The following is a 12,833-nucleotide window of genomic DNA, read 5'->3' on the forward strand; positions in this document are numbered from 1 at the left end:
TCTGTTCTAGTTTAAAATGATTGCCTAATGTCTCACTGTGCAGCAGCTCTCTCTCACAGCAGCTCTCAGCTGCCTGTGATCTGGCTCTTCACAGTATGAGCACAGTCACTCAGAGAGACATGACATTCTGTCATTGTACACCCAAATTAAATCAGCCCTTGAAGGATTTTGAAGTTATAGAGCCAGAACAGGAAATGGTTGTTCTCTGAAGCAGATCTGGTTGTTCTTGGCTCTCATAAACCAATTCAGATGTTCCTCCTCACCCATTTAATACACCATTTGGCTTAGTTGCTTTTGTGCCTCCTTTCTGCTACTTTTGGGAGGTGGCTGGAGTCCCTCCCTCGGCTGTATGTTTGGGGTGTCTACAGCTGTATCCCACAAAAGCTAAAGATGAACAGAAGCCAAAAGGGTAACTACTGGGAGAGTACAGGAAGGCTAAATGTATTCCCAGCTGGATAGGTTCTTTGCACATTCTATGTCCAAAATGCAAGATGCCCTTTGGCAAAACCTAAGCTTGTGCTTATCTAAGATTTAAGGCTTAAAATAGGTTCTTTTCCTCTGTGTCTGTGATGAAGATTAGGTCTCTCATCCATGCTGGAGCGTCTCAGCTAAATTTAACTCTGAGTGTTGGAAAGACTTGCTCATAGGATTATGGTACAGCTGTGGAAACTACTGCTGTTGTTTTGGTTGAGGATTTATAAGACAAGAGAAAATATATGTGTAAAGAGAAAATACGTATGTATTTTTTTTAAAATAAGTACATGCTAGGGGGGATGATTCTTGATCTGAAAGAAGGAGTTACATAGCTGAATATTTTCGAGGAGAAAGTCTGCAACAGCACAGGTCAAAGCCAGTACTAATACAGAAGGGTAATGCCCCCCTCACCTCATTAACTGTATGTGTGGCTAGAAACACAATAGACAAATGCATAGCAAGCTTTACATCTTGCTTTATTCTCAAAGAAATGTAATTGCAATAAACTGCTAAGCAGTTACATTCTGGTATGGGAAAGCTGTGTGGTGTTGCTTACATTTGCTAATGCATTTTGATAATAAGTTTATTTCAAGGTGTCTGCCTTTATTTCTTTTCCAGGTACAGGTCCTTCGCAATGCAGGGGAAGAAGTGACCCTAACCGTGTCCTTTCTGAAAAGAGCACCTGCTTTTCTCAAACTGCCACTGAATGAAGATTGTGCATGTAAGCCTTTATTACATGACCAAAGAACCCTCAATTCAGTACCCATGAACACTTGCAGCTTCTGAACTACTGTGCATTGAGGGTGATTGGCAGCAGCTTTTACAATCAGCATTGGTGTCTAAATATGAGTTGATCCTATTGCCAGGGTTAGTGGCAATAGGAAAAATTTTTCTCTTTCTCAAGAGAAAAATTGCTATCTATGGTAGAAAAAACAGATAGACTGGTGTGAATCAGTAAAGTTGCAGGTGAAACAGTAGAATTACATTAGTTTGGAATAGCTCATGTCCTGGTGCAGAGTATTTAAAATCAATTTTTCGGGCAGCATCAGCTAGTATTTTAGTCCCGGGGAGTTTTTTCTTGTAAATGTGAAAATGAGATTGTGTGTATATATTTAGAGGACTTTGCTGTTTAAAATTCAGAGGCTTTGGTGGAGATGTCTGTCTACCTAAGAATAAATTACTCTTGAATGATAAGTATTTTGTTTTAGTCCAAACTGAGTTTTAGTGAACTAGCCCCATGAGAGTCATATGGAGACAGCTGTCTTCCTTTAATTATATTAAATTGTAAGTGTGGATGCATAATTATAGGCAATTGCAGCATATCTAACCATATTTATATATCAGCCTGTGCCTTTTGCCACCTCTGCTTTCCTTCTGCTTTTTACTCCCTAAGAGAGTAAATTAAATTGCTCAGTTTAAAGCAACAAAACAATAAATATTGGATTTCAATACTTATAGCCTTTAAGTTTGTAGGAATTAAATAATCTGAATAATGAAATAGCATTTTATACAAACATTTGATCAAACCTTGTCTTTTTATTTTGCCTATGTATTAAATTCATATGAAACAAGAAAAAAAATCAGAACACTGTATTCTTAAATAAAAAAAATGTATCCCAGTAATTTTTCCCTTTTATGAAAGGCTGTGGTACCAGAGAGTAGCCTGAGTGATGCACAGGAATGTGCATTTGCATGGGTCCTATCTTGTCACTTTTGAGGAGTAGCACTGTAATTTCCTAAACCATTACAACAACGTTTAGAACTGTAAACTCCACTAAGAGTAACAAAAGGGTTATCTGACAAATTCATTCCAGTAAAAACTGACAGACAAGGTACACACTTCCCTTTTATTGTCAAAATTGAAAGAAACAATGTGGGATTTTTTTCTTACCAAATAGACATTAACTTTTTTTTAATCAAATCTTTGGGAAAGGTTTTCTTGAGCCTCCATTTAGCTTTCAAAGGCAATCCCCTCATGCCAGAAAACTGATACTGGCTGAATAGAGAGAGTAAATGAGTGTTATATATGATAGAAGTTTTTGGTTTTATGGAGAATGCATACATACATATACAAATTTTAACTATAGATTAACAAAGAATTTTCTTGTGAATTTGTATTTGTATTAGGTGCCCCCAGTGACCAAAGCAGTGGCACATCCTCTCCTCTGTGTGACAGTGGTTTGCATCTCAACTACCACCCCAACAACACGGTAAGAGCTTGAACCTCCTTGATGGAATTACACAGAAGAGTAATTATAGTATAATAGCTAAGTGGAAGTACTAATAAAGGACATCAACAGGGAGGAGCTCTAGCTAACTCAGGAGACAGACAATTCTGTAGAGGGAAACAAGAGTAGCCAGAAATTATGGCTGGGAATTAAATGTGGCAAATTATTACAGCTGAGATTGTGCCTTGATGCATGTGATTACTGTTTACTTGGGCAGTAGTGATTTTGCAAAAGTTTTTCCTTCTACATTTTTTGCTCTGCATAGGAATTAAAATTCTTAAAATGAAAATATATCTATTTATAAAAAAGGGAGAAAAGTTTTTGAGAATGCTTTCCATTACTTATATTGCATGCACTATCTAAAGCTTTTGGCAAAAGATCATCAGGTGCATGTTTTTGCCTATTTTTAAGGTGAGTGTGTTCTACTTCTAGTAATGTGTACTTGAAATCTTACCCAAACTGGGATAACATTGTGGAGCAGAGTGTCTCTGGGATAAAATGCTACAGATGTCTGATCAGATATTTAATAAAAGACACCTTTGAAGTGCAACAAGGGCCTTTAAAAAGTTTCCTTAGCCAGAAAATGCAAAATTTCCTTTGTTTTATACAGATCTAAAGCTTTTTCATTCAGTATTTGGCTTTGTGATAGATGAAAATAGAAAAATAAAGCAGTATAAATCATAATTTAAAAAAAATTAAAACCTGAAACGTAAGCCATACTGAGCAGCCATTTAGTTTCCATCTTGTTTTATTGCACTTTCATATTTTCTATAAAATGTTTTAAATAGCAGCCCACAGATTTAAATATCAATATCACAGATTTAAACAGAATTACAATCTGGAAAACCCTTGAGAATTATGAACATTTTAGGAAGTGGAATTTATGAATAGATAACATCAATAAAATTGATATCAAAACCCAATAAAAATGCATGTAACTGATGCAGCAACAACAAAAGCAGACTTATCTAAGGAATCTATATAGGTATGTATGTCTGTATGTAAAAAGGCTATGGCAGTAGATCCTAAACTGATTTATTCAACTAGCTGCTACATTTCTAATTTTGCTTTTATGATAAAAACATGCTTTCATTTGTGAATTCTTTTTTTGCAGATGTCAAAACTGATCTAAATGAGCTGTAGTTTCTGTTTGAACTGACAATAATTTACTGAAACCAAGTGTTTTTCTTTCAGTTTAAATATTATAATCTGGTATCATGACCATATAATTCATGCTAAATTAAATTTTCAAGTGAAGACCAAGATGTGGTTCTGACATATCTCCTTGTCATGGGAACAGAGTTCTTCATAAAACCAAACCTCTGAATGAATTCCTAAGTTACATACAACTCTTATGCCACAGCTCTTAATTTTTCTCAGAATATTTTCTAGAAGGAATTACGACAGCTGGATACACATGATCGGTGAGCACCTGGCTCATGGTTGGACATGAAGAGTTATAGTAAACAGAGTGAATTTAGGTGACTGCTCACTAGTGGGGTTCTGCTGTATCTTAGGCCCAGTGGCCATCAACATTTTGATCAGTGACTTGGGTTCAGGACTCAAAGGGAAATTAAGTTAGTTTGCAGAGGAGGAGGAAAATTTGGAGGAACTTTTGATTCCCTCAAAAGCAGAGAGGCTTTACAGAGAGACCTCAACAAATCTGTGGGCTGAGCAGCCACCAACCTTATGAATTTTGACAAGGGCAAGAGCTGGATTCTGCCCCTGGGTGGGGCAGCTTCTGGATGTACAGACAGGCTGGGGAAGGAGAAGCTGGTAAGCAGAGTCACAGAAAGGGATCTGGGGGTCCTGGTTGATGGGAAGTTGAATGTGAGTCAGCAGTGCCCTGTCAGCCAGGAGGGCCAACCCTGTCCTGGGTTGCACCACGCACAGCATGGCCAGCCAGGCAAAGGAGGGGATTTTCCTGCTCTGCTCTGGGACTGCTTCACCTCGAGTGCTGGGAGCAGTGTTGGGCACCATAGTATAAAACAGTTTCAAAGCTGTTAGAGAGCTCCAAAGGAGGTCAAGGAAGGTGGTGAAGGATCTGGAGGAGAAGCTGTATGAGAAGAGGTCACTTGGTCTGTTCAGCCTCAAGAAGAGGGGGTTGAGGGGAGACCTCATTGCAGTTACAACTTCCTTGTGAGGGGAAGAAGAGAGGCAGACACTGATCTTTTCTCTGTGTGACCAGTGATAGGACCCAAGGGAATGGTATGTCTGCGAGGTTTATTTTGGATACTAAAAAAAGGTTCTTTGCTTAGAGGATGGAACGCTGGAACAGGCTCCCCAGGGAGATGGTTACACATCAGGCTCACAGAGGGCAAGAAGAGTTTGAAAAAACTCTCAGGAACATTGTGAGATTGTTTGGGATGCACTGTACAGGGACAAGAGTCCAACTCAGATATTCCATGATTCTGTGGCATACAGCCACAGTTTTGTTTCTTAATTTATAGTCTTTTTAATTCCTTTGAAGGAGACTTTTGACTCAGAACTTGGAGTAGACAAGACTTTGGTCTTTTGTCAACAGTTTACAGAGTTATGCAATCTAAAGATAGGGTTAACATTTTTGTTGTAGCCATATCTAGGCCCACAGTTTGTACCTGAACTTTTACTGCATTTCATCTTTTCCCTAAGTTTAATCACAGGTGAAGAAAGGTTCCCAGAAGCAGAGAGAAAACATTAAAAATTCAAGATGTTCAAAACAACATCCTAGTGTAGTCTTCCTAGCCAATAATTTATTTATTTTATTGAATCTGTGTAATTTCTCACCATAAATTCAATGTTTTAAATTAGTGAGCTACCTGTGAAAGTCTTGCTGCTCAGCTAACACGATATTTATTATGATATTTTGTGTCATATACATAAAAGATATATGAACATATATGCAAAAGCAAAGTTCAAATTGGTAAAGCTTTATAATTCCATAGATCTTACACAGAATGCACACTCTAGAAATATAAGGTGCACCTAATTTTGGTAATATTTATATTATAGAAGATAGCAGTAAAAAAAAAAAAGAAATTTGAGATTAAAAAGAATGTAAATCAGCAGGTTTAATTTTACTGGTATGTTGATATACTGTCACTTGTTACTTGGGAGAAGTGGCCAACCCCCAACTGGCTACAGCTTCATTTCAGGTGGTTGTTGAGAGTTATCCCTGAGCCTTCCTTTCTCCAGGCTAAACAACCTCAGCTCCTCCAGCAGCTCCTCACATGGCTTATGCTCCAAACCCTTTTTCAACCACTTTGCCCTTTTCCGGACGTGCTGCAGCACCTCAATGTCCTTGTTGGAGTGAGGGGCACAGAACTGAACATGGCATTCAAGGTGTGGTCTCACCAGTGCCAAATACAGAGGCACAGTCACTGCCCTGGTCCTGCTGGCCACACTATTTCTCATCAGGCCAGGATACCGATGGCCCTCTTGGCCTCCTGGGCACACACTGGCTCATTTTCTGTTGACCAGCCCCCCCAGGTCTTTTCTCATCCTGCAGGTTTCTAGTCACTCTGCCCCCAGCCTGTAGTGCTGCCTGGGGTTGTTGTGACAAAAGTGCAGGACCTGGAACTTTGTTTTGTGAATCTCATACAATTGTCCTCAGTCCATTGATTCAGTCTGTCCAGATCCCCCCTGCAGAGCCTTCCTACCCTTCAGCAGATCAGCACTCCTGTCCAACTTGATGTCAGCTGTGAACTCACGATGCACTTCATCCCCTCTTCCAGATCAATATCAAATATTAAACAGCGCCGGCCCCAACACTGAGCCCTAGACAATGCCAGTCATGACTGTCCACTAACTGGATGTGTCTCCACTCACCACCACTCTCTGGGTCTCTCCATCCAGCCATTTATTTTACCCAGTTGCCCTGGTTTAGGGCAAATCTGGGAGAAAACCTCCAAAATGGCCCCCCACAAAAAACCAGCCCACACAGCCCCTCCCACAAACCGGTTCGGAAAAATTTCCTCGGAGAGAAATGAAAAGAACCTGTTTATTTAACAGGCAAGGCACTCCCCAGCACAGAAAATGAACAATACCAGATGACAAAACTCATCCACTGCTCTGAAGAGATGACAAATTCAGAAAGTCTCTCTGGTGGGTGGTTGCTCAGTTATCAGTCCCTCCGGCACTGGGAAAGACTGTGGCCCAGAGTAGGCCCCGGCAGGCTACAAAGTGCAAACTCTCAGTGTTTCCTCAGATCCTGGTCTGGAGCAGGTTTGAATGGTTCCAAGAAAAAGGGAAAGAAAAACAGTCCAGGGAAAACTCGGACTGCCCCAGCTAGCTAAACTAACTAACTAAAAAGCGAAAGGACTGTGATGTTCTGCCCCATCCATGTCCACACAACTACAGTGGAGTTCTGTGTTCCAGCAGACTGCGGGGGAAAGTGCAGCTGATAACAAAACTCTGTGCTCCTTCTTCTCCCCGCCTCATAAACAGAACAGACGACTGGGGATACAAGCATCATAATGTCACCCTAGGACACCAGTGAACTGTGGACCCATTGAAGTCATGAGCAGCCAGTTTCTCTAGGAGAATGCTGTGCCAAAGATTTTACTAAAGTCCAGGCTGACATCATCTACAGCCTTTCCCTCGTCCACTAGATTGGTCACCTGGTCATAGATGGAGATTAGGTGCAGGATGTGTCTTACACAAACCTGTGCTGGCTGGGCCTGATTCCCTTGTTGTCCAGTACATGGTGTGGGATGGCACTCAGGATGATCTGCTCCATGACCTGCCCCAGGTCCATCTGACAGGCCTGTAGTTCCCCAAATCCTCCTTCTAAGCCTGTCTTGTAGATGGCATCATATTTGCCAACATCCTGTCAACTGAGACCTTGCTGGTTAGCCAGGGCTGCTTGTAAATGATGGAAGGTGACTCACTGAGCTCTTGTGCCAGCTCCCTCACTATCCTTCAGTATATCCCACCTGGCCACATTGACCTGTGTGTGCCTAACTGCTGCAGCAGATCACTGGCCATTTCCCCTTGGATTATGGTGGCTTCAGTCTGCTCCCTATCCCTGTCTCCCAGCTCAGACATTTGCTACCAGGCAAATAATTGATCATGCTATTAAAGATTGTGGTAAAGAGGACATTAAATACCTCAGCCTTTTCTTCATGCTTTGTTGCTGTGAGAAGGCACTTCGAAGAATCCTGCTCTCTCAGAAAAATAACATCATCATTAGCACTATTTTTTAAAGCATTTTATAAAGAAAGGTGTTGTATTTTTATAAACAGATGTTGATAATTTAACTTTCTATAAGCATTTCTCATGCAAATCGATATTCTTTAAGAAGACTGGTCAAATCAGACCCTAGATATTTAAATACTCATTCTTTGTAGATATGATCATAAGCATGATAAAGTTCAGTTTTCATATAAGCAATGTCTTCTGTAAATATGTAAAATTAAAATATTCATCACTTCAGCATGTAGTTTTGACAATTTTGACAATTTCATCACACGTTAAATTCCATTCCCAATTACCATGTTTTGAGGTTATATCATTAGAAAAGATATGTATGTAAATGTGTACAGAGCCACAGGCAACTACTGAATTATGGTTGTATTGTGAATAATTTAGGGGTCCTATTCAGAATCTTGCTCACTAAAACTAATGACAAGTGATTTAGGAAAAAATGGAACGCAGCCAAATTAAATATAAGTCTTTGAAGTGTATCTCATTCTTTCCAAATCTGCTGAGTACTTACAATGAAGTTCAAAACTGAAAAGAACCTTTTAATGTTTTTCAGGATACGTTATCATGTTCCTCATGGCCAGCATCCCCAGGACTTAGGTGGGAGAAGAGGTGGTGTGATCTTCGATTAATTCCACTTCTTCATTCACGATTTTCCCAGTACCTTCCAGGATCAGATTTGTGCAGGTAAAGAAATTCTGAAGGCTAAAACTTGACTTCTTGGTTGACAGATGCATGCCCTAGGGAGTTTCCTTGTTGGAGAAATTGTCTTATTAGTTCCATGGCGGCTGGCAGATACATGAAATATAGGAGCTTTCATAAAGGTCTTTCTAGGTCCACCGTGGCTCATGTTCTCCTCTGATATCAACTGGGACCTGGTATCATGGGGAGGAGATGATGGGTGATCTTTCTACTTACATCTAGTGCTCAGCACCTTTTGCAGTTTGAGATGAAACATACATCATCATATTTAATAGCTGCTAATGCTCCTGTCCTCAAAAGCTTCTTTCTAAGTGGCTGGATTTTATGTCTTAGATTTTTGCAATGCATTATGCCATGGAGCTCTGCAATGTGATTATATTTTTAAAATGTATTTCCTTCTGTTTGTGTTAAATACATAATCTGATACCTACGTTGGGTGAAATAATCTTGTTTGACAGCAGCAAGGGCTGACTGCCCCATGAGGAAGATAAGCCAAGAGTCAGGGTGGCAGTGAGGCTGGACAAGGCATTGTCCATGCAGAAGATGATCCTACCCCACTGGTCCCCATGGAGGAACAGAGAAGGCTTAGGGACAGTCTTTAGAGAAGTCCATCATGGTCAGGTGGGGCTCAGTTTAGGCTGGGAAGTAAGCCTGAAGGTCCAGTTCAGTGGGATGCATGTCCAGGCACAGGAGTAGCTGCAAACATACTCAGGTGGGGACCATGAGCAAGAGCCTGAGCTGATAAGCATCTCCCAGTTTTTGTACTTCTATGCTTTATGTTTATAGCTACAGTACGGAGTTGATGGGGCTTTTTTGTTCTTTTTCCTTATAGCTAAGGTTATTTTTTCCCTTATTTTACTTTGCATGTGTTAAATTTAATTTCATTGCAAATTTGTCACAATCACTGGGATAGCTGTCCAAAGCTCATAGTCAGGTGTAGCTTTATTTCATCATTGTGATGGGTTGACAATGGCTGGATGCCAAGTATCAACCAAGCTTCTCTATCACTCCCTTCCTCAACAGGATGGAGGGAAGGAAAATAAGATTGAAATATTCTGGTGAGTCAAGATAAAGGCAGTTTAATAAAGCAAAAGCAAAAGCCACACATGGAAGAAAAAACCCAAAATATTTGTTCTCTACTTCCCATCAGCAGGTGATGTTCAGTCACTTCCTGGGAAGCAGGGCCTTGGTACATGTAGTAGTTGCTCTGGAACACAAGTGTCATAACTAATTAATGCCCCTCCTGCCCTTCCTTTCTCCTAACTTTCATTGCTGACTGGATGTCATATGGTATAGAGTATCCCTTTGATCAGTTGGGTCAACTGTCCTGGCTATTTTTTGTTTTGTTTCCCCAGCCTGGTGGTGAGGAGGGAATGTTGGAACAACAGCTCTGATGCTGTGCCAATACTGCTTAGGGGTAGCCAAAACAATGCTGTGCAATCAATATCTTTCTACCTACCAATACAAAGTCCAACACTATGAGGGCTGCTGTGGGGAAAATAAAATTCGTTTCAGAAAGATCCAATACAGACCTGGAACTTGACATTGTTTAATTTAATATTATCCTAATAACTCAGAAGAAATTAGGAGAGACGACAAAAAATTCTGTAATGATTACTTCTTGCAAATCAATGAAATAGAAATGAAAGTAGCTACGAAGTCCAACAAGGCAAGTATATAAGATCATACTTGTTAAAGGTTTTAAGCATCTAGCTGTTGTATGGATTCATTTATCATCTGTATGTATAAGAATGAAGTTCTCACACTGAAATGCTTCTATGAGCTCTATTATGTAAAGTCATTATCTGTAGGAAAGCTGTGTACAAGTACAGAGCAGGTTACTGCATAATTTCTTCTTCTAATGAACCCCCTAAAACTGGATTTTTGAAACTCCCAGAACCTGGGGGAAAAAAAGTCTTCTTCAATCTGTTTAGGATTTTTGTGGAGTTAATTTTACTGTTTCTTTTTGGTACTCAGTAAACATTTGAAAGTTGCACAAAAGCTGTCCACTGCCTCGGTTCTTAGGCTGTTTCTTAGCAATACACTGCCTAGGTCTGCCAGCCATTTCTCCTATTGACAGAGCTGAAATTAATGCAAGTTAGGCAGTAGCTGTTGTAGATCATTGTGGAGCCAAAGCCAGCCTGCAGCTTTTGACCTGTAATAGCAGGGTCATATTTACTTGGCTGCATGAACCTTGGTCTGTTGAGGAACAGTGGCTGGCCCAGGGAGGCAAGGTGGAAACCAAAGGCTTCAAAGGCTTCTTGACTGGACTTAACTGGAGCAGGATCAAGTCACCAGAGAGGCAGAAGGTGTTTTACTAAATTCTAACTAAAGCCTTCTGCTCCATATTTAACACTGAAGCATAAAGCACCCAAAACCTTAACATAAAATCTGAGATCTATTCTACTGCATACTTCAGATAAGGTATTGAATTGAATTACTCGCATGGAAAATTAGCGCATAAGCAGCTGTTCATAGAGCTAGGGTTTTAAAATTCAGTCTTCTGCATCAATAAAAACCAAGGTTAAAATTCATATTATAGAACTTGTACATAACAAAGGAATTGGTTTAGGTAGTAATGATATACCTGAGATCTGAAATTCTAGAAAACAAAGGTATATTAAAATATAATATAAACAAAATACCTGAACTCATACTCAAACCTTGAACAACTACTCTGATTTTTTTTCCTTGAGTCCTTCTATTCTGTCTAACATGAAGAAGTAAGTCTTAAAAAGACCCAGAAATGCAGGATGCGTATAAGAGAGGGTTTTTCTTAAAGCATAGAACCAACATTTTATGTTACTAGCAAGACAGTTTATATGACCATTTTAAATTACTGTAAACATTTTTAAATGTTGCTCCCTCTCAGAATTTGTTATGAGAGAAAGGGGTAGATTTTAAGAGACTGCTAGAAACATCAACATAAAAGAAAGAATATAAAAAATAATATAAGGAAGCGACATGAAATGAAAGCTAATGCATTACATTTTCCATAGTTACTATTTACAAGGCTGTTTTCAGTATGTAAAGCCTAATAACTTTTTATAATTCAGAGTTTGATATGGAAATATATTGTTCTCACTTACAATATTAAATCCTATAGTCATGTTCTAGCTTTTCCAGTGGAGTGGTTGAAACACATAAATTCTGGAGTGTATTCATACAGAGTTCTAGAAGACATTCAGGTTAATCTTGCAAAGTTTAATTATTTCAAATACAGCTTTTGTGTTCTAGAAGGCCTATAACCTGAAACGTGTAGTTGAATAAATGTTTATCCATTCTCAAATTTTTGTGTATTATAAAGTGATTATTCTACTATATGTTCCATTTAGTACAAAACATCTATTTAATATATTATGTTTTCAAGTTTGCATGGTATTATGGACTTGAACTGGTAGACTTTTTCAAGAAAATACTGTTACAATAATCTAAGGCTATCTACTGCCAAGACACATTCACAAGTAATTTATTAGGCGGCCATATATATCATACTATTGATATTTGAGTAATTTGGTGTTGATACTTGGGTAATAACATTATGGAGGAATGATTTTGTACTTGCACAGATGAAATTCCTAGGAACAGTAGGAACAATCTGATGCCTCAAATGCGCTATATTCATTGTGTTTATAGTCCAAGGGAAATATGTGCATGAGGATTGAATCTGGAACATATTGAGCTTTTTGTAATTGTGTTAATGTTATTCATTAATAGATATTTTAGATCCCTGCTTTGATTTATGATATGCTGAGGAGAAACAAGGCAAGTCCTGAAACTAGTGTTATTTTTCTTTAAAGACATCATCAACAATTTTGAGCCCATGCTATGGTCTTCATGTGAGGATTTAGAAATTTATTCTGGAAAAATTTGCTATTTCTATTTATAGCCATCTAAAATAAAGGATAGATTAAATAAATGCTAGCAACACTACCTGAAGATTCTTTAAATAAATCATCTTCAAAACTTTACTAGAATTACTGTGAAAATGAGTCCCTGAAAGAAGTCTGTCTTGGTTGGTATTTTTGTGAATTTAAAAAAAAAATCACTACACCTTGGAAAGACAACTAAACTTCTGGATTTAAATAAACCAAAGAACCCTGAAACATCATGTTAATATAAGCCTCATTATCCTGCAAAAGCTGGTTCTCATGCTCGAAGACTCAAAGCAAAGGCATAGTTCTAGTTCATTTCTATTGCTTCTCTTGAGTGAAGAAACAGTCTGTTCTCAACATGGATGGAGCAAAA

General features: G+C 38.9%; 1 protein-coding gene across 7 annotated transcripts in view; it reads left to right on the forward strand.

Moving 5' to 3' along the window:
* The window catches only part of SNTG1 (syntrophin gamma 1), a 315,746-nt gene that overhangs the window by 205,510 nt on the left and 97,403 nt on the right, over window positions 1-12,833 (forward strand). For all 7 annotated transcript variants that reach the window (XR_010439215.1, XM_064706080.1, XM_064706079.1 and 4 more), the window contains 3 exons: window positions 1,093-1,195; window positions 2,602-2,684; window positions 8,440-8,570. Coding sequence is in view for 6 of the 7 variants with exons in the window: in XM_064706080.1 (XP_064562150.1) it covers window positions 1,093-1,195; window positions 2,602-2,684; window positions 8,440-8,570 (317 nt within the window). In the remaining variant the exon portion in view is untranslated. The remainder of the gene's footprint in view (window positions 1-1,092; window positions 1,196-2,601; window positions 2,685-8,439; window positions 8,571-12,833) is intronic.

Source organism: Zonotrichia leucophrys, chromosome 2, assembly GCF_028769735.1.
Source record: "Zonotrichia leucophrys gambelii isolate GWCS_2022_RI chromosome 2, RI_Zleu_2.0, whole genome shotgun sequence".
Taxonomy (NCBI): domain Eukaryota; kingdom Metazoa; phylum Chordata; class Aves; order Passeriformes; family Passerellidae; genus Zonotrichia; species Zonotrichia leucophrys.